The sequence below is a fragment of the Prinia subflava genome, chromosome 8, assembly GCF_021018805.1.
Source record: "Prinia subflava isolate CZ2003 ecotype Zambia chromosome 8, Cam_Psub_1.2, whole genome shotgun sequence".
NCBI lineage: Eukaryota > Metazoa > Chordata > Aves > Passeriformes > Cisticolidae > Prinia > Prinia subflava.
Genome location: NC_086254.1, coordinates 21809490 through 21831396, shown reverse-complemented (window position 1 = coordinate 21831396; position 21907 = coordinate 21809490). Strand labels below are relative to the sequence as shown.

The following is a 21907-nucleotide window of genomic DNA, read 5'->3' as shown; positions in this document are numbered from 1 at the left end:
CACAAGTGTAATAACATAGGCCAGATTGCAGGCTTTTTTATGTATAATTCGTGTATATTTAGAACAACATGTACTGTAGCTAAATATGTCCCTGCTACATCTCACAGTGAGGTTGGAAGCACAATGGCTGCAATATCCATGTGCTACAATTCAAGACAAGCAGAAAAGGGGTGAGCAGGAGATGCTGGAAGGGGCAGAGTTCAGTCCAAACCACTCCTGGGTACCAGAGATGTTTGTGCTGCTTGCACAGAGACAGAAATTGCCATTTCCTAAGACAAAACACCCCAATTCACAGCTCCTTGGGTGCAAGAACACAGCGTTTCCTCTCCCCCTGGATTTGTGGTTGTTATTTGAATGCCTTTCCCAAAAATTCCTACGGATGGCACTGGCTAAAAAGTGACAAAAGGGAAAAAAAGCAAAATACTGTTGATGATGATGATGAAGAAGGTCTTAATGGAGGAATATTTGTTTTCATGGATTATCTGAAAAATTGTCTCCTTGTTATTTTGCAATGTTGTCAGAGAAAATTTTCAGGGCTTTCAGTGTCTTCTAATATCTTAGCAAAGGAAAACAGCTTCCAAGCATGTGAGCTGGGGAAGCATCAGAGCATGGTGAGTGTTACCTTCTGCCTCCCATAGCTTGTAGGGAGAAATTAATTTTAACAATGACCTTTGCATTTAGCTTTGCTAATGTGTAGGGTTGCTGTGGCAACCTTCCCTTTAAGTTAACTGTTTTAAGCCTGTATTTTGTAGGAAACAAGGTGCCTTTTATCATGTGTGTGTCTGTGCCTTTCTGCACTGACTTGAATTTATTGAGCTCCTTCATTGTTTTGTCTCACATTTGACAGAGAAATAGGGGGTCGCAGCTAAAAATTTTATGATAACACTCATCCATGTAAAGAAAAATCAACCAGTAATTACCTGAACTAAGGACAAAGTTAAATTGCAAGTGCTCTCACTATTAGACACTGAGGTGAGAAGCTGTGTGAATGTCTAGAAGAGGAAAAGCTTCACTTGGAACAAGGCAGCACAGGAAAATGGGGCTTGCACAGTACTAATGGCCATGGCAGCTCATGCAGCTATCACAACCTCACCCAGGGACTGGTAGGGCTGAGCACAAACTCCTTCTTCTTTGCATCCTCTTTTGTCTTAGTTTCCCTCCTGCATTCCAGGGTCTGTTCTGGGGAACAGACAGAGATTGCTCAGGGAGGACAAACAGGAAGACGAATAATTAAAAGTCGTCAGGGCCATCCAACAAGGATGATACTCTCCACCAGTAAAACAAACCCACAGTAATGCCATTAATAACCAATCCCAAGAAAGACTCGTGGAAATGATGTAGCCAGACAGAGGTGCATCATTCTGTGGTACATCTGCTCAAGGATTGACTGCTGGATTTAATATCTCCTTCTCCATGGCACTTGGTGGGATGCTGCTTGGCGCTCCCGTTAGAGCACAACAGGATCCCTCCAGACACCAAACCCAGTGGGTCCCATCAGTCCCACCACAGAGAAGGCGCACCAGCATCCCAGGAGCTCAGCCCTCCTGAGCTGACATTGCAATCTGGGGCTGCAGTCAGATGAGGAGATGCTCAGCCAGGCTGTTGGATGCTCCTGGACCACTCCCTGAGCTTCACCCCTGTGCTGGAGCTCTGTCCCACCAGGTTTTCATTTAGCGGGTGGCTGTAATATTTTTCCCAGGCTCACACTGATAAAGGCTTGATGAAGAAAAGCTGCAGAAAGCAGATGCTGATCTTTCTACTCTCTTCAGCATACAGAAAAGAGAAAAAAAAACTCCACCTGGGGGGGAAGTGATAAGTAAAACAGTGAAGACAGAGAGTGCCACAAGGACTGCATCATCCCCTCTGCCCAGCTCCCCCTGAGTGGCATCTGTCTCCTGGCATTTAGAGCACTGTTTAGCATGGAAATTATATGTATCAGTAATAAATGCTTCCCTGCCTGCTCAGCAGCCCCTCCGTGTTTGCAGGGGGACTATTCTTCAGGTTCTGCACACAAGTGCTCCAGCTTCTCAGCTCCATTGGCTGCAGAGGTTGGGTTTTTGCAGATTTACAGCAAGAAAGGTCAGTGAATTTCCTACCTGCACTCAATCCCCCTAGTTTGGCTTCTTCCTACAGAGAAACATTGTGTTTGGAGGAGGAAGGAGCGAGCCCTACTTTGAGACAGGGAATGTGGCACAGGAGAAGTCACTCCAATCCCTTCTCACCCTATTGCCTTTGGGTTGTGGTGCTCTGAAGCAATATAAAGCATTTACTTTCTTCTGAAGAAAACAATGTCTGTCCAGGGACTTACACTGAGACAGCTATATCACAATAACTGTCTCAGGATAACTGTAGCAATATCCCATCTCTTTCTAGAAAACATCCTTCTCCAGTCTGCTCCCACCACTCGCAGAGGCCTCCAAGACGGCTCTGGGCTAAAGCCACAGAACCGTGTGACACCTGGGAGGGTAAAGCTCTCCACTCCCAGATAATCTACCAAAAGATTTTGAGCAAATTTGAAGAGGCTAGAGCATGTTTATCCTGGTCCAGCAGTACCAGATGTGTGGCCACAGTGCTTTTGAATTGGTGTGCCAGGAGGTCTGAAGTATTCTCACACCATCAAGCCATTTCTGGGATGCTCTGAAGAGGAGGAAAGCAAAGGTTGCGCTGACATAACTGTGCTGGCAAGCACATCCTGCTTTACACTGGGCAGAACTGTGCATCAGCACAACGTCCCAGTTTGCTGCTGTGCACAGACACAACTCTGAAGGATGGAAGGGTGAAGCCTCTCCCTTTCTGCAATGCAAAGGGGCTGGGAGAGATTATGGGAATCTGAACTACAGGCTCATTCCCGTGGCTGGGAGTGATGGGGTTATTTATCTAAGGTGTCTCAAGTGCCTAACAGCAGAAAGTTGTTAACTCACATCACTACCTGTCCTGAGCTCTTTTTCAACCACAGTTATCTCTATTCCCAGATGTCCTCTGTGACCGCATTGCTGCTGCTGCCTTGAGCCTCTGGCTCCCTGGGGGTGGCCCCTGTGTCTCTGCTGCAACATTTGCATTTGGCAATCAGGGCTTCATCTCCACATCTAATCAAAATACAACTCACTGTGATGTTTGATGCATCAACCATGAAATTGCACAAAAATCTCTTTGTCCCTCCCAGGCAGCTCCACCAGAGTGGTGAAGAAGAAAGACCCATTTCACTCCTTACTGCCCAAAAATCAGGGCCTTTGCAGGATGCTTTTACTTTCAGGTGCTGTGGTGCCAGGGAGGGGTGGCTGGGTTGAGCTGCAGAGTCACTCAGATGTTAAATGCTTGAGTAGCACATTGAGGCATTGAGGAAAAAGGCACTGGGGGACAATTTATATTAACATGGGATAAAAATTGGGCTGGTGGAGCTGTTTGCCTTCCCTCTGAGCAGGGCTTGGTGCTCAGGATGGCTGGAAGCAGCTCTGGCTGTCTCAAAGTAGATCCTTGCTTACACCCTACCCTCAGCACCACTTTCAGTGGCATTGGAGGCTTCTAATTTATGTTTATAAGACTCCAGTCCTTTAAAAATCCCCAGCAATCCTCCCAAGCATTCAAGTTCCATGATCCTCAACGTAAAATAACTACCCAGACTAATTAAACATTATGATAGCTATGGGTCTTTGTAATGAATTTATGCCTTGTTGCTGTTCATCGTCAGTGACTATCCCCTCAGGTCTTTGCTGCTGCCCTGGAGAATAAATAAAAGGCACCCAACCTAGCTTGTGCGGTTGGTATCTGATGCATCTGCTCAATGTTGTTACTTAAGATGATCCATGTACAGCTTTACAGCATTTATGTGTGTGTATATATACATAATGTAGATGATGTAGTGGGTTGTGTTTGGGGCTTATCTTGTTCTCCTGACGTGAACCACAGAGTGTTTGGAGTTGTGTTGTAACCAAGCATGGCAGGAAGTTGTTTATTCCCTGGAGTTGGCTGGGATTTGGTGGTGGGTGAGTGAAGCATCAAAATCCCTCCCTGGCAGAGTTTTCCTAGCAGAGCCTTCTAGTTTGGCTACAGCTGAACAGTCTCTGGCAGTGACTTCACTGCATCCAGTCCAAAATACAGTTTAACTGCTGTAGCTGCTGCTCACAGTGGGATATGCCCGGACACGGTTTCCTACTGGGAAACCTCATCATCTTCCCCCCTCCACTACAATAAAATCTTTGAATGTCAATGAGTTGCTATTGGTATCCCTGTTTCCCAGATGATGGAGCAGAATGGCCTTATGGACACAAGTACATAATTTAAACCATGAGGATTTTCCACATAGATGAGAGTTTTGTTTCCCAAAACTGTCCAATACCATGTGTCTCCCTCAAGTCCCTGCCTAGACTCACTGCTGCATCTTTAACCCTTGCTCAGCTCCTTAATTAATATTTCTGCTTCAGTGGGATGCCAATGAGACTGAAGAGAAAAGAGTAACTAATGTTAATTTGACCTTTATGAATTTGAATTCCAGACTCACCCCAAGGGAGTCAGTAAGTGAATGAAAGAGCAGTGGCACGTGGGCTGCTGGAGCAGTGTCAGCACTTTGGGAGCTGAGCTGAAGTGGGTGAAAAGGCTCTTGGTCAAATCATCACCCACTGTGAAAGGTGTTACCAAACTTATCTGATTGTGCCTCTGAAGGATATATTCTCATCACTCATTGCTTCTTAGCCACAGGATTTTGCTGTATCTGGAACAATTAGATTTGTCTTATTTAATGCAAAGCTACACTCCCTTTCCCCCTTAAAAAAACCTTCAGTCAAAACCCCACAGACATTTCTTTTTTTCTGCTTAGCTTTGGTGTCATTTTTCTTTGCTTTAGGTGAACTGGCACTGGCATGAAACATTTCTTTCCTGACAAGGAATTTTCTGTGCTCCCCTCTCTCTCCTGAGCTCACACACAGGATTGAGGATAAGAATTCATTGTGATAACAAGCTTAAAGGAGTGGACCGTGCAGCCAGGACCAGAGGGGGATGTGAGCAATTGGGTGGCAACTCCTTGGCCTGATCCAGGAGTTACGAATGGCAAAACAACCCCTTGAGGATGCTCTGAGCTTGCTCTGCTCGAGTGCTTTCTGCTGAGCTGCTTTGAAAAAGCCTCATAATTAATTAGGAAGAGGCTTTCCTGTCTTCTCAGATTCCCCCTTCCCTCCCCAGGGAAGCAGTCCTGCAGCTGCAGGGAACGCTTTGCCCTGGTCGATGAAATGACCTTGTCCCTCCCTGATGGATTTAGTGACAGGGCGAGAAGCAGCTGTACACAGACACTGGGGAACTGAAATCATCAGCCAGAGAAATCCATGGTCTGAGTCACTCCATGGGCTGGGAGCCCTTGGGACAGCATCTATCCACCCCAGACTGGGGATGCTGATCCTCACTGTGTTCCTTTTCAAGCCTAATCAGAGACTTTCAAGGCTTGCAGATGTTTGGGGTGACAGCTGACCTGACTTCCTGAATGCTCCATGTTGACCTCAAATCCAGTCTGATATTCCTTCTTCACTGCTGCTGTGGGAGGAAGTTTCCTGATGGAGCATCCAGCTGTGCCCCTGTGTCCCAGTCCCAGCCAAAATCAGGGGCTCACCAACAGGAATTTTTGATGGATACCTAAACTATCAAGTTGGAGCACCACAATGAACCTGAATTCCCAGGGATATTTTTGCATTGGGAGCTTGAAGGAGGATGGGTAAAACCACGGTGATAAGAGGGCAGGACAGGAGAGCTCTGTGAGGCTCAGGTGGTCCATGTCCTAGGATGAGAGTTTGCAGCACCTGCATCCCCTGAGCCTGGACAGCATCACCCCAGTGTGCCTCCACCCTCCACCCCACTGCTGTGGCAGAAACTTTTCCAGCTCAGTGCACATGCCTGGAAGTGCTGGCATTCTGGTGACATCACTGTCCAGCCACACATCCTCCTTAAAATTGAATCATTAAGGGACTGGTGACCCAGGAGAGGATGAGAACCCATGCTGGGCTGTGTTTCAGAGGAGGGATGCTGCACGCAGGCATGAGGCAGTGCCTGTTCATGCATCCAGCAGATCCCCTGCCAAGCCATGCACTGGGGGACCACCGGGCTCGTGTTATCAGCATGTGTCATTTCCCAAGGGCTGTGAAGACATTAACAAATTAAGTCTCAGGGCCCTGCTGCAATTCTCATTAGCATCATCCTAACAACACTTAATGTTAAATAGCTCAAATCAAAGTTTACAGTTAAGTAAACATCCCTCCATAGGAATCGCTGTCTCCATCAGGCAGCGTCTTAAATGGACCCCAAGGACCAGGGCTGGTGCTGAACTCCACTTCCCAAGCAGATATAAGACAATATGTTCCATCTCTACCTCTTCTTCTAAGTCCTTTCCTCCAGGCAGAAGTGGCTCTCACATGTGCCAACCCCATCCAAATTAATGAATTGCTCAGGAATTGCAGGTTGGATGTGTAAAGACAATGGACAATTTGCAAATCTGAAGCCTCATGTTCTCCCCTCTGCCAGGGAGATGGACACCGAGGTGCAATAAGTCCTGCTTGGAATCATGCTGATAAATCCCCACTGAGCAAAGCCCGATCCTTGCAGAAAGCAGCACCTAGTGCTTGAGGATGGTGGTGATTCCAGGGCAATCCATCAGCAAACCACAGCACAAATCCTCCCCCATTTCTGACCTCTCCTTGGGGCTTGGGAGGTTCCAGCAGTGGGTGGAAAAGGACACGAGCTGGGCATTAGGATTCTCTGGGACCTGCCTGCTGCCCTGGGTGTGGATTTATCACAGCTTAACACAGCCAAGGACAGGCCCTCACTGAGCAGAGTGATGAAACCTTCAGGGAGCAACGCACATGAGTGATGACTAAGTTTCTTGTTTGACCAGGTATCTAGGCATTGCCATTCCACAGGCAACTTTACTGTCCCCTGGCTTTCTGCCTCCACCTCGTTGGCTTGGGAAATTTCTTCCAGGGCGAAGTAGCCTGGGTTTGGCTAGAAACCAGATCAGCTGGTGGCAAGATGGGATTTGTTAAAAAGGAGCTGTTATTGCTGCTGTTAATGGGTGGTGGACAGCCATCCCTCAGCTCTGGGTCTCTATGGCCATTCCTCAGCACCCAGTCCTGTGGCCACCTGGCAGTGCCCAGTCTTGTGGCCATCCTGACAGAGAGTTCCTTGGTGCCTGCTCTGATTCTCATTCAGTCATGGAAAATCAACACTGCAGCATCCCAGAGCTGGGGAGGACTTTTCTCCTTGTCCTTGTGAGCTCCACTCCTTCTCACACTTCTCCTCCCCCAAAACCTGTCACTGAACCAGACCTGTCACTGCTGAGGTGACATCCAAGTCACATCCTGAATATAGGCTAAAAGCCAGTTTTGGCACAAGCTCTGACCTGATTGGATCAAACCCATGTACAGTGTTGAGTAGGAGTGGGCTGTCCTTGACCTTGCTGCTCCCACCCATCAGGGCTGAGCCAGCCCTGGCCATAGCTGTATCCCCAGAAGCTTTTCATGACTGGTGACCTCCCAAAATTCTCAATGGCACCTGTGTAGGAGTTCTGGAGGGAGAAGGTTGCCTGAGCCTGGAGCCATGGTGGCATACTGCACTGGTGATGTGGTCTCCACAAAAAGTCAAAACCTCCAGGGGTGGACATAGGGGACAAAGTCCTGGTGTCTCTGGGCATGACACAGGCAGGAAAGATGTCTCTGTCCATTTCCCCCTCTGCTCAACAGACATTTATTTTCTCTATTTTCATCTCCTGTGATTTGCAGCTTCTTCCTGCCTCCACTGTCACCCTGCAAAAAGGCTGCAGCAGCACCAGCAGAGGGCTGATATGCAGCGTCCACATATCCCACCTCCCCAGAAAGGATCCATGCGGCAGCAGATGAGGTCAGAGACACCCCTAACACCCTCTTCCAAGCACTGGATCCCTGGGGGGTGGCTCGAGTGGGCTGGGGACACTCACCAGTGTGGTTGGTGACAGGCAGCAGGCTCTCGCAGTACTGCTCCTGGATGGAGGCTGCAGCGGGGCTATCGCAGAGGAGAAACGCCTGGATGGGGAGAGAGCAGACAGGGGTGGGGTTATATGTGCAATATGTTGCTTCCCCATCCCCAAATGCCTCCTTGGGTCAGATCTGAGCTTGCCCATGTCTGAGTGGGTACCACTCCCAAAGCTGCACAATGGACATGTACTATTTTCAGGATGGTTTCCTATGGAAACTGAGCTTATCTGAGCCCAAGGCTTGGGGGCTGCTCTCTGTTTCCCACCCAGTGATCCCCTCCTGCTTCGAATACCCCCCTCAGCAAACCCTCTTGCAGCCCCTGCTGAATCATGGAACCTCTGCTATTTAGCATTTTAATTAATGCTTGTGGGTTTAGCATCCTTCAATCCTGAGAGCAGACAGAGGAAACATGATGAGCCTGACACTACGCTTGGATTTTCAATCCCTTATTGAAATCACAGCCTTGTAAGCTGTCAGTGGGAAGATGTTCACACACATCCTTAAGGAGATCTGATCCACAGACAACCAGCTCTGGCTAAAGTCTGTTTTCAGGAGAATTGTCAGCAAACACCAACATTCCCATTGAGTCAGAAAGCACTGACCATGATCTACTCAGCTCTGCTAAAACTCTGCACAAGGAGCTGTTTTGGAAAAATGATTATTGAATTATTGTACCTTTGCAGGAGTTTGGGGAAACTAAAAGTCAGAAAGGCAATTGCCAGGATGAAGGGATTGCAAGGATGGCAGAGGGATGGTGCTGTTGGTCTCACAGCTCGCCAGGGTGTCAGATGAGGGAAGGAGGGGACCTGATATTTTGCAGAACACAGGTTTTTACTCAAGCAGCTGTCCACTCTCCCCTCCAGCTCAGAAAAGGGTGACACAGACTCATCCCCTCTGCTCCACCAGCACTAATGGTGGATGAGGCTCAACTCCACTTCTTTCACCAAACTCCCATAACCTGCTAGTTAAATGATAGAGCTGCACCCCAAAATATGTCACATACAGATCCCTTGGGAAACAGCCCTGAGTCTGAAGGCATGAAGGGCTGCACCTCCCCTGCCTGCATGCAGGCTCCCAGCTGCTCGGGGACAATAACCTCTGCCTTCCCCATCAGCCAGTCAGATTCCTAGTGCCTGACCCCCCTTCCTGAGTGCCATTTACCTCCCAAACTGCTCTGAACAGGGAGATGCCATTCCTCCTCTTGTCTCTGAGCCATAGAAACACTGTCTGCTCTTGCTGGCACACCCAGCCATCCTCATGCCTTACCAAGGCATTAGCAGGATTTATTCAGACACAATATCAGCACCCACCTGCTCTTTTCCAAACAACTGTTTACTGCCTTAAGAAGCTGGTTCTGACAGTAAGAGAGATGTCAGGCAGACATATAAATGGAGATGAGAATAGCTCCCTTGTTGTGACAGCTCCAGATGGCACAGGGGACCCTGTCCTGGAATGGGAGCTGCTTGGAGCTCCTGGGTGCTGGTCCTTGCACGAGCCCAGAACCTCCTGAGTCTCCTTTCAGAAAGCTGAGACCACCCAAACTCCAAACAGGGAGGACTCAAGGTGTAGGGAGTCTGCTACCCTCTGTCTTGATTCCCACAGCTGGTGCCCACCGCACCTGGTGGCTCTTGGCATGGGCAGCTGGGACAGAAGGATTCTGCCCAAAAGATGGCTGCGATGGTTTGTCTACCTGAACAGGCTTTCAAGCGTTAATTGGATGTGTTTCTCTAATCCCAGCCTGCTCCAGCCTGGCAGTGTCTGTTCTCCTTCCAGACACAGGGAGAGGTCTTGGCGCTGAGCAGCACATGGACCAAGCCACAGGCATAGAGGGGTGTGGATAGAGCAGTCACTGGATCTTTGCAAGCTTTGTAAATGAGCTGAGACAGCTACAGAAGGAAGAAAGGAAGGAAAAAAAAAGATGCCAAAAACAGAACTCGTACTAAGAGCTTTTTTACCAGGCTCTGAGTCTTGTCTCACTGCAGTGTGGCCAAAGCTCTCGACAGAAGCAGAGGTTTTGTCCCACTCCTGTCGGCATTTTGAGGGGAATAAGCAGGGGTGGTGGCAGCTGCAGGGGGATTTGCCTCAGTGAAAAAATTCTTATCTGGCACTTGCTGTTCGCTGTCTTATCTGTTTTTCTCTTTGTGGGTTAGTGTAACCCCTCCCCATGCTTTTACAGAGAGAGCAGGTCAAAGCTCTGTCCTTGAAGAGCTCCTTGTGCTCTGTAAGATGCCACATGGTGCCCAGCAGGGCCTAGCCTGGCCGGGCTGCAGCCAAGCTGACTTCACGAGCCCCAGCACAGCAGTGGGTCGTGCTCGGGCCAGAGAGGGACCGTGTTCCTCAGCCCTCCCGGCCCTGCCTTCATATGGCAGATCCTGCTCTGCAGGCAGGAACACCCCTGTGACCTCTCTCAGCCTGCCAAAATCCTGGAGAGCCTCAGCTGAGCCCTCAGCTGTCCGCAAAGGAAGGCAATCTGCTTCTCTAGACACAGCCATGGTGCACAGTCAGCCGGGGAGCTGCTGCCCAGGGATGGGTGATGGTTCTGCTGGGAGCCCCATGAGGGCCCACGCTGGCAGCAGCTTCTTCTGCATCAGGAGCCACCACTGTCTCTCCTGCTGTTGCCTCAGCTCCACCCAGCTCCCTTCCAGGCGCTGTAACATCCTTGTTTTATACACAGGGACGGTTCTGGTTTAACCTTGGACCTCACAGAGCACCAGCTCCTTCCTTTCATCCCCACATTTGCTGTAGCAGGACCACCCCCCCGCCCCCCCCCCCCCCCAAGTCCTCACTGCACAGCTCAGACACAAAACCCTGACACTGCTCCTGTATTTCCTGCATCCCACACACAGCAAACATCTGCTGGGTTTGGTGTCCCACCACCCACCATGCCAGGGCTGTCCCAGAGGGGAAACTGAGGCACCGAGGACCATCTGCATGATGTCACTCAGGCTGTGAGGCACTGTGTGCAGCAGATCTCCCCAATCTGGACACACCAACCATGTCCTGGTGCCACCAGGGCTCCAAAAACAAACAACAAACAACTGGGTTTTTTTGAGCTGTTCCTGTGCCTGTGAGGGGACAGAGTGGCAGGTTCCCTGGGCCAGGAGATGCAGCACAGTGGACTAGGACAGTGTCAGCTCATCACCTCTGGGACTCTGGTGGCTGCTGTGGGGGTGAGCAGCACAATCACACACACATGGCATCAGTCTCTGTGACCTGCTACTGACCTGGCAAAGAAATTCAATTAATAACAGTTAGGAATTAATGTCCCCTTGCAGTGCTTTTGCTCTCCAAAGCAATCCATGGATTAATTAATACATTCACATCCAACTGCAACATCACCTCCTGCACTGTGCTACCCAGAGACAAGCATGAGTGTGTCCCCCCCCAATAATGTTGCCTCAAAAAAGAGGGGATCTGCATGGCAGGAAGGGCTGACAGCTCTGAGCACGAGAGAGATGGCTTGTAGACTAATTAGCAATCTAGGACGGCCAGTGCCGAGGGGCTGTAATTGGAGAGTGGAGAGATTAGTGGGATTGTAGCCTGGGATGAAGCCCTGGGAGACAGGGGCTTTGCACAGAGCTGTGGAGGGCAGTGGCAGCAGTGGACAGTGATGGCCACCATTACCTTCCTGGGAGAGGGGACAATACCAGCCACTCTGGAGTCGAACTTGCTGTAGGGACATCTCTGACCCATCAGTTCTGCTCCCTGGCTTGGCTGGGCTTGGTGCCCACTACAACATTTGGTGTGGAAGAGGAAAGACCTCCTGGAACTCATGAGCAGAGAGAGAAGGGCTGAGCAGCTGCTGCCCTGGACCTTTGCTGAAGTTCCCCGGGGCATTAGGCTGGGAGGGAGCCTGTTCTTGCCTCTGAGCCTGCAGCAAGAGGTGCCAGACTTCGGGTGTTAAATACAGTGAGTGTCAAAAGAGCTGGATGCCAACTTCAGATGGCAGAGCAGCATCAGTGGTGTGGGAGGAGCACGTCCTGCCAGGACTGCAGCTGGAGGCTGGAGGCGGCCTGCAACAAGAGCTGCCCCTCAAATGTGCTTGGAGGTGCCTCCAACCCTCCGTGTCTCCTGCCTTCACTGCAGGGGATCTCTTTGCCTTTGTCTCCTCTGACTTCCAGGCACTGTTTTCTGCAGCTAGGGAGCTTCTTACCTGCTCCACCTGGAGGGCTTTCACTTGGAAGAGCTTCATCCTCAATTGAATCCACAAATGAAACCTCCAGGCAGCATCTGTCCATGAAGAACCCTCTTTACACCTGTCTTGGACCTGGCAGTAACCTGCTTTGCCACCCATGATCTCGGGTTCCTCCAAGCCCCTCACTGCCCTACCAAGCCCCCGCTGCTTCTTCATTGCTTTTCCAAAGCCCCAGCCCCAGCCCTGCCAGCATCAAGGCAAAGCTCAGGCAATGGAACAAGGCTCAAAGGAAGACCCAGGGGGAGATTTTCCATGACTGATGTTACTCAGGGGAAGAGCAGGCAGTGAGAACATCTGCATCTAGCATTAAAATCTGCGAGTTTATTAATTTATCTGTATTAGAGGGCCAGTCCCTGTGGTGTGTAAACAGGAGCTTTGGTGAGAGTGTTCATTCTGTTTGGAGTCTTTCTCCTTGTGTGCTGGATGCAGATCCTAACAAAAGGATATTGTTCATGGCTAAATGAATGCCCTGTAAAAACTGATTTATGAACAATTAAAGGTTTTCCTGGATTAAGCTCAGGTCTCCCTCGCTTGCCATAAGTAATTCTGACCTCATTTATCTGTCAAGAGAGACATGGATTTTTGGGGACAGGTGAAAAAATGATTAATGGCATTTGGGTGTTGAAAGCTAAAGGCATAAACAAGCTGGGGAAAGGGACACAATCCATGCAGCTCCTATGGGATCTGGATTTGCAGAGGAAAAGGCTGCTGAGGAAGATTGGAGTGATGGACACAACCTGGGGGAGGGCTGTTTTTCTAAGGCAATTTTATTAAACTCTCCTGCATATTGTACATGTGGAACTCCTGTGCATTGACAGGTATTTTCAGTTAGGGATTGGACAATATTCTCTCCAGCTCTGTCCCAAAACCCACATCTTGACTGCTCCAAACTCCCTCTTTCACCCATCACCTTTTTAGGGTTACGCCCTGGGATGATGAGCCAGAAATTAATTTTGCCTTTTTTTTTTTTTTTTTTTTTTTTTTTTTTTTTTTTTTTTTTTTTTTTTTTTTCTGGTTTATTCACATTCACAACTCAGGAAAGCTTGGCCACACCAAAGCTGCATCTGCCACTGCCTTTCCAGGGTGTATAGTACAGATTTCAGGATGAAAGAGGGACTGTAATCTGCAAAATGCTTTAGCCATTGGAATAGAGGCAGCTGCTCCTGGGAGGGTGACTGTGGATGAAGCAGAGAAGGAGGGTCTCTTCTATCAGCTCAGAATACAGTTAGGGGAAAAAAGAAAAACACCAGATGGGCCCTGGATATGTTATTCCATCTTCAGAAGGAGCCACGCTCTCCTGAGTGACAGTTTTGAGGTGTTGGACAATGGCTCCTGTGCTCTGCTTGGTAAGGGAACCCCCTGATTTGGGGGTTAATTTGTGCTTTCTTTGGGTTCAAAAACTGTTGTCACAGACAAAGCCATGGATGTAGCCTCTCTAAACACTGCAGGCTCAACTGCAGCTTGAGCTTGTCACTCACAACTAACTTCTAGGCTAACCCTGTGCAGGATTTTGCGTGAGCAGCGTTGAATTTCAGGGCAGGGTTGAGCTGGTGGTGCAGGATATTCTCATCATATTCCTATATATTCATCCTAGGGTGACAGAGTTGTTTTTCTGGGAACAGGCTGTGCCTTTTCCACTCAATTCTTTGCTGGAGATGTGAAACCACAGGGATGATTTCATACACACTGAATAAACTCCATCTTTTAAAGGAAAGTGAGGACTGGAGAGATCCCCAGGGTCAGCATGTCCTGCAACTGCAGCTCTGCATCTTATGCAAGAATTGGAGCATGGAAGGGGCAGGGACTGTTTTTTGGGCTTATTGCTGCTGGGTCAAGTGAGAGGAGAGGGGAAATTATCCCACCCTCAGCATCAATCTCTAATTTTGCATAAAATGCTTCTGCAGTTTTATCAGCCCCGGAAATGTTATCGGCTCCTGACAGAGCTGCAGGTGGACTGGTTTATTTTAATAATTTTTTTTAGTTTGTTTAAATGACTTGCAGGGTGCCAGGGAACACTTGGCAGCAAGTTTGGCTGCCTGTCTTGTAGTCTATCCAGTAAAGCAACATGGGCAAACTGATGCTGAAGTGGAGGTGCTAGCCAGGTGCATGGGGAACACCTAAACTGTTCCAATCCAGTATAGGTAGGGGATGTTTGTCCCTTCTGAGCTCTGTGTTGGAGCTGGGCTGCTGCAGGTCTCTCCACTCGCAGCCTGGATGCTGCTGCAGGTACACCTGGCTGCAGGGATGCACTCACAGCTGCTGTTTCATGGTCCTTTAGTCCATGCTGTCCCCAGGAGAGGGTTGGGGCTGGTTCTGGAAAAGCATCTGGGTTTTCAATGCAAGTATTTATAAGGAAAAATAGACAGCTCGACTGCAAACGGGGGGAGGGTTGTAGATAGGCTGTTTCTTTTTGGAGCCAGCTGGGAGAGGCTTCTCTTTGCCTGGACTGTATTTTGTGATCCCCCCTTCCCAGTCCCAGCCCCAGCAGAGGGGTGGTTTTGTCTCACACTCTGGAAGATTTTTGTGGACCTTGTTGCTTCATCTCCACAAAAGAATATCCTTAGGGAACACCTGGGGATGGTGAGGGAATCCCCTGAGCCTAAGGAGCTTTGGCAGAGGATTGGAGCTGTGTCCCAGCAACTTTGGACTTCTTTTGGACCACTTTTTGTTCACCGAGGTTATCAGGAGCTGTCTCACTCACATGGTTATCCCCACCAGAACATGACCTTACTGCACTGGGTCTGTGCTGTCCCCACAGACTGGCCAAGAGGGACCTGGGCTGGGGAAAAAGATCCTGCCCTGTCTCACCTTTATTTCTTACATCAGAGCCACACAAAGCCTGAAGCAGGGAATGTAACAGCAAAAGAGCTCCCATAAATCCTATCAATCAGGCTTAGTGGGTTGCAGTGATAGGAGAGAGCAGCTGCTTAGAAGAGGAGTTTTTAGAAGCAACCCAATCTTGGTGGGGGGGGTCTCCTGGTGCACGTCAGCTCTTCTCATCACTTAGGTGAGAACTTTCCTGGCCCAGAAGTGCAGCTGATGTGTGAGATGCACAGTGGGGTGCACAGCCATAGCAGTGCCAATGGGGAGGGCTTTCCTCCACTTTACCTGCTGTTTTAACTCTGCAGTCCCAGCTGGGCCACTGAGACACCATTCTGCAGCCAGCCAGGCAGATTGGCTCTTTTACAGAGGTTTTATCAAAAACTGATCATTTTGTTTAACTGCCACTATAGATTTGTTCAAATAAAATTCAAAATTTCACAGGAAACCCCTTCATCTCGTTTGTCCAGGGTTTGAGATTTGAACAAGCTTTGGGCTGTGAATGTTCCCCTCCTTGATAAGCCCTCAAGGAGAAGGAATATTGCTTCTGACAAAGTATTTGCATATTGTGCAGAGCTGCAAAATTCACAGTGGGTACACTTCCACAGCGAGCAAATTAGAGAGAAAAAGTCTAGTGCTTTGCAGGTGCAGGGGGAAAAAGGAGAGGCTTCCTTAGAAAATTAATTACGGGGAGTACAACTGGGCTCTGCAGTTGCATTGCCCTCATCCATCACACCCCCAGAGTGGCCACCCCCTCCCAGCAGCCTGGGAAACTGGTGGCAGCTGGTTTCACTGGGAGATGCAAGGCTGGGAGTCCTAGGCTGAGCTCAGGAGGACCTGGCTGCAATTCTTTCCCCCTTTAAGTGATCACTCACTTCAGCCCCCCTCCCTGATAGTTTTTGAGCATCACGAGCTCTTGCCAAGCCCCAGCGCCTCGACTGGAGGAATTCTCCCGAGGGCCCTTTGTGTTGCTGTTTCTCTTTTTACTTTTCCCTTCAAAGAAATTGAAAAGTCACTGCGGAGAACGCAGGCGGTGCAGGGCACAGGGATGGTGGGGAGGGGGCAGAAGGGCCCTTACGGTAGAAGAGGATTTAAAGCATCTTACCTGGAGGAGGAGGAGGAGGGCAGGACGTAGGCTGGGCACCATCCTCACCTGCCCCTGCGCCCCTGCACTATCCGGGGCATGGCTGGCAGCGTCCCCGCTACTGCTGGGCTGCTTCTGCTGCTGGGGAGAGAATCCTCTGGGCTTCCACCGGAGGAGCGTGGCGGGTCCACACGGGGCTGCGCGGAGGCTGCGGGTCCTTCTGCGTCCCGCTCCTGCCTTTTATAACCTCCCTGGAACCGGTCCTCCGGCTGCCCACCTTCCAGCTCGCTTGGCGATGGGCTACATCCCTCCTCACCAGCCTCCCACTCCCCCTTCTCTCCCTCCTCCTCTCCCTCCTCCCCTTTTCCTTCCTCCACCTCCCTGGTGCCTTCCAACTCCATTTGATTTTTTTCCCCCTTTCTCCTTCCCTCCCTCAGCATCTTCAGCAGCAGAAACTTCCCTCCGGCCCAGGGACCGCCCTCCTGGCTCTCCTTGGAGCGGCATTTCTCCTCTCCACCCCTCTCACTCCCATCGTGCAGACGCTGTGGGGTCCCTCCTGCGGAGCCTGGGGTCTTTCCTTGTGCCTGCAAAGGGTTGGGGGCTGGAATTTGCCGGGGATGAGGGGGTGAGTGGGTGTCATGCATTTGGGGATTTCACTCCAGGGCTCTGGCACAGTAACTGGGACAAGGCGAGGTTTCCCCCGCCAGCCTTTACAGCCCCTTTGCAAAATGGATGGTGAACACGAAAGGAGGGCAGAGCCCCTTCCTCTTCCTCAGGGATGGGGTGGAAGGGGTTTCAGCCCTGCCTTGTGAGGGAGATGCTCCTGCCGGGATGACGGGGATGGGGGAAGGAGGATGCGGGTCTTTCACGCAGCGGGGCTGTGCCGGGAGTGTTTGATCATAAGAGCGGTACCGGGGGAGGCAGAGGTGCTGCTGGCACCGGGCTTTGTCCCGTGGGTTGTGAGAGGGGCAGAGGTGATGGGGCAGGAGCAGGGGATAAGTGTCCTGGGGAGGGTGGGGACGGGGGTATGGGAGAGCCTGGATGATGATCCTGAGGTCTTGAATGATGACATTTCCTTTCTCCCCAGCGTAACCCTCAGGCTTTAAAGGCTCTCCTGTCATACCTCTGTGTCTCAGTTCCTGCAGTCCCCTGGCAGCCGTGCCCTGGTCTCCTGGGGACGGATCCCACATACCCCTGTCTCTTGGGGATGCCATGGTAAGGATTGGGTCCATCCCTGAGATGGATGCATTTCTGGCTGGGTTAAACCTGCTCCCCCATGCCAGGGCAGTTTCAGAGCATGCCTTCTGTACCCACTGAGGTTTAGGGGTGTGCCCCAACTGTGGGTGCTGCACCTGGGAGTGAACCAAGTTCCATCAGCCCGAGGCGAGCCGGATCAGACATCCAGGCAACATGTTGTGCTTCCTTCTTTCCTTGAGGAAATAAGGATCAATGAGGTGTGCTGCTGGGAGGGGGATGCTGGAAAACATTGCCATGGGACCGCCATCCAGGGGTGTGATATTTCCCTTAGCTGATGATGGTTCATCCAGCACCAGACTCTCATGGGGTGTTGGATCACGCTCCCAACTGCAGCCTCTGCCTCTGAGAATCACTGCAGACCACAGCGAGTTGCAGATGGATCAATAGGAGAACAGTGTCCCTTGATGAATTCATGGCCACAGCCTCCATCCATCTTCACTGAGCTGTTCTTTGTCTCTGGAGCAGCCGAGAGGGCAGGAGGGGATCAAGGTCCTCCCTGAGCTGTGGGACCAAGGCACAAGGACTGGCCAGGGCTGTGCCCCAGCATGTGGGGGACCCAGTGACCCATCCCAGCCCAGTAATTAAGGGGAATAAACAAGACAGACATAAATCTCCTGATATTAGCTGGGTTTAATCAATTGTGTCACTGCTTTGGCAAAGAAATCTGAAAATACATAAAGCTCTGGTAAATTCAGGAAACTTTTTGTTTCTGAGGACTCTTAGCATTCCTCCCCTGACAAGGACTGGATGAGACAGACTCAGGAGCCACCCTTGTGTTACCTTTCACTTCAATAAATCCATGGAAAATGCAAAGGTTTCTAAAAATGGCTTGAGAAAGCTCCCAATAATTTTGAGCAGCCTGGATGCAGCTGAGTGCACCACATGATCACGGAATGGTTTGAGTTGGAGGATCACATAGTTCCAACCCCCTGTCATGGGACACCTGCTACCAGTGCATGTCTAGGGGATAGCTCCTGGTCACAAAACACACTCTGGTTTCAGGGGCTGCTCAGAGCTTTGTGCACCCAGGGTACAGAAGGGACCTTGCAATGGGAAGCACCAGAGACTTCATTCCCACACCAAGACCAAGGATTGTCTTTCACCATCTCAGCCTGCCCATGGCCACCAAGTGGGACATGTGGGATGGCCATGCTCTGCTCAGGTGCCCAAAGTGTGAGGTGATGCAGGGAAGGCAGAAGTGAACACTAACTATTTTTAGTTAAGGAATTGGTTGCCAGGGTCATGAAGATAATTCCTTCCCCATAGATCACAGAAAAACAGCTGCAGTGCTGTTTGAAGCACCTAACTGAGGGGATTTATAGTAAAATGCAACTTGTCAGATGTGGCAAAGGAAAAATAAAACATTCACCGAGACATGGAAATCAGTCCATTCATCATGGTTAATCTCAAACTCCTTGGTGTGGCGCAGAGACAAACGTGGGAATGGGTATTAGGGATGGAGACAATGAAGAGAAATATTGGATCTCCAGGAAGGAGACAGAGGAGAGGTTTAGCCTGATTTATCTGCCTTTGGTAAATTATTATTATTTTATATAACTGCATGTGGTTTGACGGTCCTGTGTCTGAGCAGCTCCATGACAGCTGCTCTGCTGGGCTGTTTGTGGGATTTACACCACTGCCCTGCTCCTACCCTGTCCCTGCAGCTGACCTGTTGTAGTTTAGATTTAGGCGGGGGGGGGGTTGGTCCCCGGGGAGGGTTCCCCGGGAGCCCCCCGGGCCCTAGGTTTGTTGGTATTTGCATGCAGGCAGACAAGGAGACTCTAGACGACTGGTGAGGGGCTGATGGGATGAGGATTTATTTGGAGTTTGACCCCGGGAAGGCAGCATGGTCACTGAGAGAGAGGGGAGAGGAAGGGGAGAGAGGGAAGGGGAGAGGGAAGGGGAAAGGGAAGGGGAGAGGAGCAGAGCCTCCGGAGGCCTCCAGGGCAAAGAGAGCGAGGCCTCTCCTTTTGCACCCTTAACAGAGGGATTCAAAGTGGGCGCGGATAGATCTTCAGGCCAATAGACTTACAGACACAGATACTGCAGGGGAGGTTATAGACTTGGGATAAACCATACACTTTCCAGGGGTGAGCCAGAGCATACCATTTCAATAAAATGCAATTCCACACCGACCCTCCCCTGGTTTGGGAAAACTCCATCTGTCTCTCCTGCACTATAGGGATGAGACTGGGACTGGTCCGTGCACTGAAAGAGTAAAGGGAAATGTGTCCCTGCTCCCCACACGGGGCATTGCTAGCAGGGCTTTGCTTCCAGTGGGACAGCTGTAGGGAAAAATAATCCTCAGTGTCCTGGACATTTAGGTCAGGTTGGTGGAAGGCTGGAGTTTGGCTTCTCAGCTGAAATCTCAGCTGAGATCAGCAGTGTGCCTCAATTTCCACACCTGTGTGTTGGGACTGTTTCTTTCCCAGCGGGTGGAGTGGAGCTGTCAATGCTTGCAGTGCTGCTCGGGGGAGGACAGGCTGTCAGCACGTGGGGCTGTGTTAGCAACTGCAGGCTGAGAAAAAAAAAGTCCAACCCAACACATGAAGTTTCTCCCAGGAGACTTGTTTTTTGCCCAGCTTTTAAAATTAGTTTCCAGATTTTCTGTCCTGTGTCCTTTTCCCTCCTTCTAGACCTGCATTGAAGGAAACATGCTCTCAAACTCTGCCTGACAAAAGGAAGTGGCTGCCAGAACCAGGTTTCCCTCATTCCCAGTCACCATATAGGATAATCATGCCTCAAATTTGGGTATCCCTGTTGTATTTGACCACTCTGTATCACCTGCTTCACCCCTGCAAGTCTCACAGCTGCTCTGAAATGAAGAACAGGATAGCTGAAGCCACGGCTCTGCTGAAAACATTGCAGGGAAGGAAACTAAATATTGTTAGCAACCTCATTTAGTGAGTGTTACCTTAGAGCTTGGCTGGCAGATTTTCTTGGTCTTGAAGGCCTTGCAAAATGCTTGGGTGGCCTCTGGACACTTCAGACCCCTGTTCATCCCATCAAACTCTGCTGGAGATGCAGAAGTTGTCCATGCAAGAAGACAAACCAGCATCCTGCTAGGAGAAGGAAAACTCAGACACATGGAGCTGGGTTTACTCTGACTCATTGCTCCACGCAGCAAGTGACTGATTCCTTCATTTACACAGATAATCCCCTCCTGCCATTTCTTCTTCTCACACTGTGTGCACTGGTAGGAGATCCCACATTAACAAAAACATGGCAACTGTAAACTAAAACAAGAAAACTCAAGGAAACCCACAAAGATCTGTGATCTAACTGAATTTCTCATTTGCTTCCCAAATTTCTCAAAAGTGTTTGCCATGTTTTTCAAATTGCTTTTGGGAGGATGTGTCAATTTTGAATAGAACAGAAACACAAAAGCTTTTGTTTTACAGCTAATTAAACCTCAAGGCAGAATGCTAAACTGATCACAATAAAAGTCATAATTATTATTTTTCTCATTCAAAGCTAAGTCAACTGAAATTTCCCAATCAGCAGTTGGCATTTCCCATCAAACAGATTACAGTGGTTTGTGGTTGGGAAAAACTCCGTGGTTTTATTCTGGAAACTGATCCCATCAATGCATCAGCTGAAAGTGGCTCTGTCTTCACACTCTGTGACAGAGAGATACACAACTCTCTCAGTCTGGAGCCTCTTTGTGGCTGTGTCTGTTTGGCAGCACAGGGACCCATCATGATTTGCTGCACTGGCCATGGTGGTGTTGCACAGATGTACACGAGTTCCATGGATGTACATGGATGTACATGGATGTACATGGATGTAAAGACGCTCTTGCATGGCTCATGGAATGATAAGATTGGAAAAGCCTTCCCAGACCATCGAGTCCAACCTGTGCCTCATCCCCACCTTGTTACCAAGCCCAGAGCACTGAGTGCCACGTCCTGGTGTTCCTTGGACACCTCCAGGGATAGAGACTCCAAACCTCCCTGGGCAGCCCCTTGCAATGCTTAACAGCTCTTTCCATGGGGAAATACCTCCTGATGTCCACCCTGAGCCTCCCCTGGCCCAGCCTGAGGCCATTCACTCTCCTCCTAGCCCTGTTCCCTGGGAGCAGAGCACGACTCCCCCAGCTGTCCCCTCCTGTCAGGAGTTGTGCAGAGCCACATTCCTTTTCTCCAGACTGAGCCCTCCCTCTGTCCCACAGAGGAATGGGCATATCTGGAGTGTTGCACTCACACCTTTGGGCATAACCCCACAGCATCATGGACATGTGTTTGAGTCCAGAGGATCCCTCTGACAGCCCTGGAGAATAAGGGGGCTGTACAGGGGGGTCTGGGATCTGTACAAGGGGGTCAGCCAGCCTCCCACAGAGCCCAGAAGGACTCTGATTCTAGCTTCTATCCATGGAAGTGAATGCTCACATGAAGAAAGAATCACAGATCCTAAGAATTTAGAAGTAGATAGTAGTTTGTTATAGAGATTAGGATTCATAGTATATGGGGCTGAGAGGACAAGATGGAGGAATTGGGGAGTGGCCCCTAGTTTCCTTGTTCTTGTTCTCATCCCCCATCTTTTGCTGATCTGGACCTTAGAGATTGG

At 50.0% G+C, this 21907-nt stretch overlaps 1 protein-coding gene across 1 annotated transcript in view; it reads right to left on the bottom strand.

Moving 5' to 3' along the window:
• The window catches only part of LOC134553933 (corticotropin-releasing factor receptor 1), a 30002-nt gene extending 13576 nt beyond the window's left edge, over positions 1-16426 (bottom strand). The window contains exons 1-2 of the mRNA XM_063404100.1: positions 16106-16426; positions 7949-8033 (exon numbers count right to left, since the gene is read on the bottom strand). Of these exons, the coding sequence (XP_063260170.1) occupies positions 7949-8033; positions 16106-16147 (127 nt within the window). The 5' untranslated portion in view covers positions 16148-16426. The remainder of the gene's footprint in view (positions 1-7948; positions 8034-16105) is intronic.
• Between the last annotated feature and the right edge of the window lie 5481 nt (positions 16427-21907).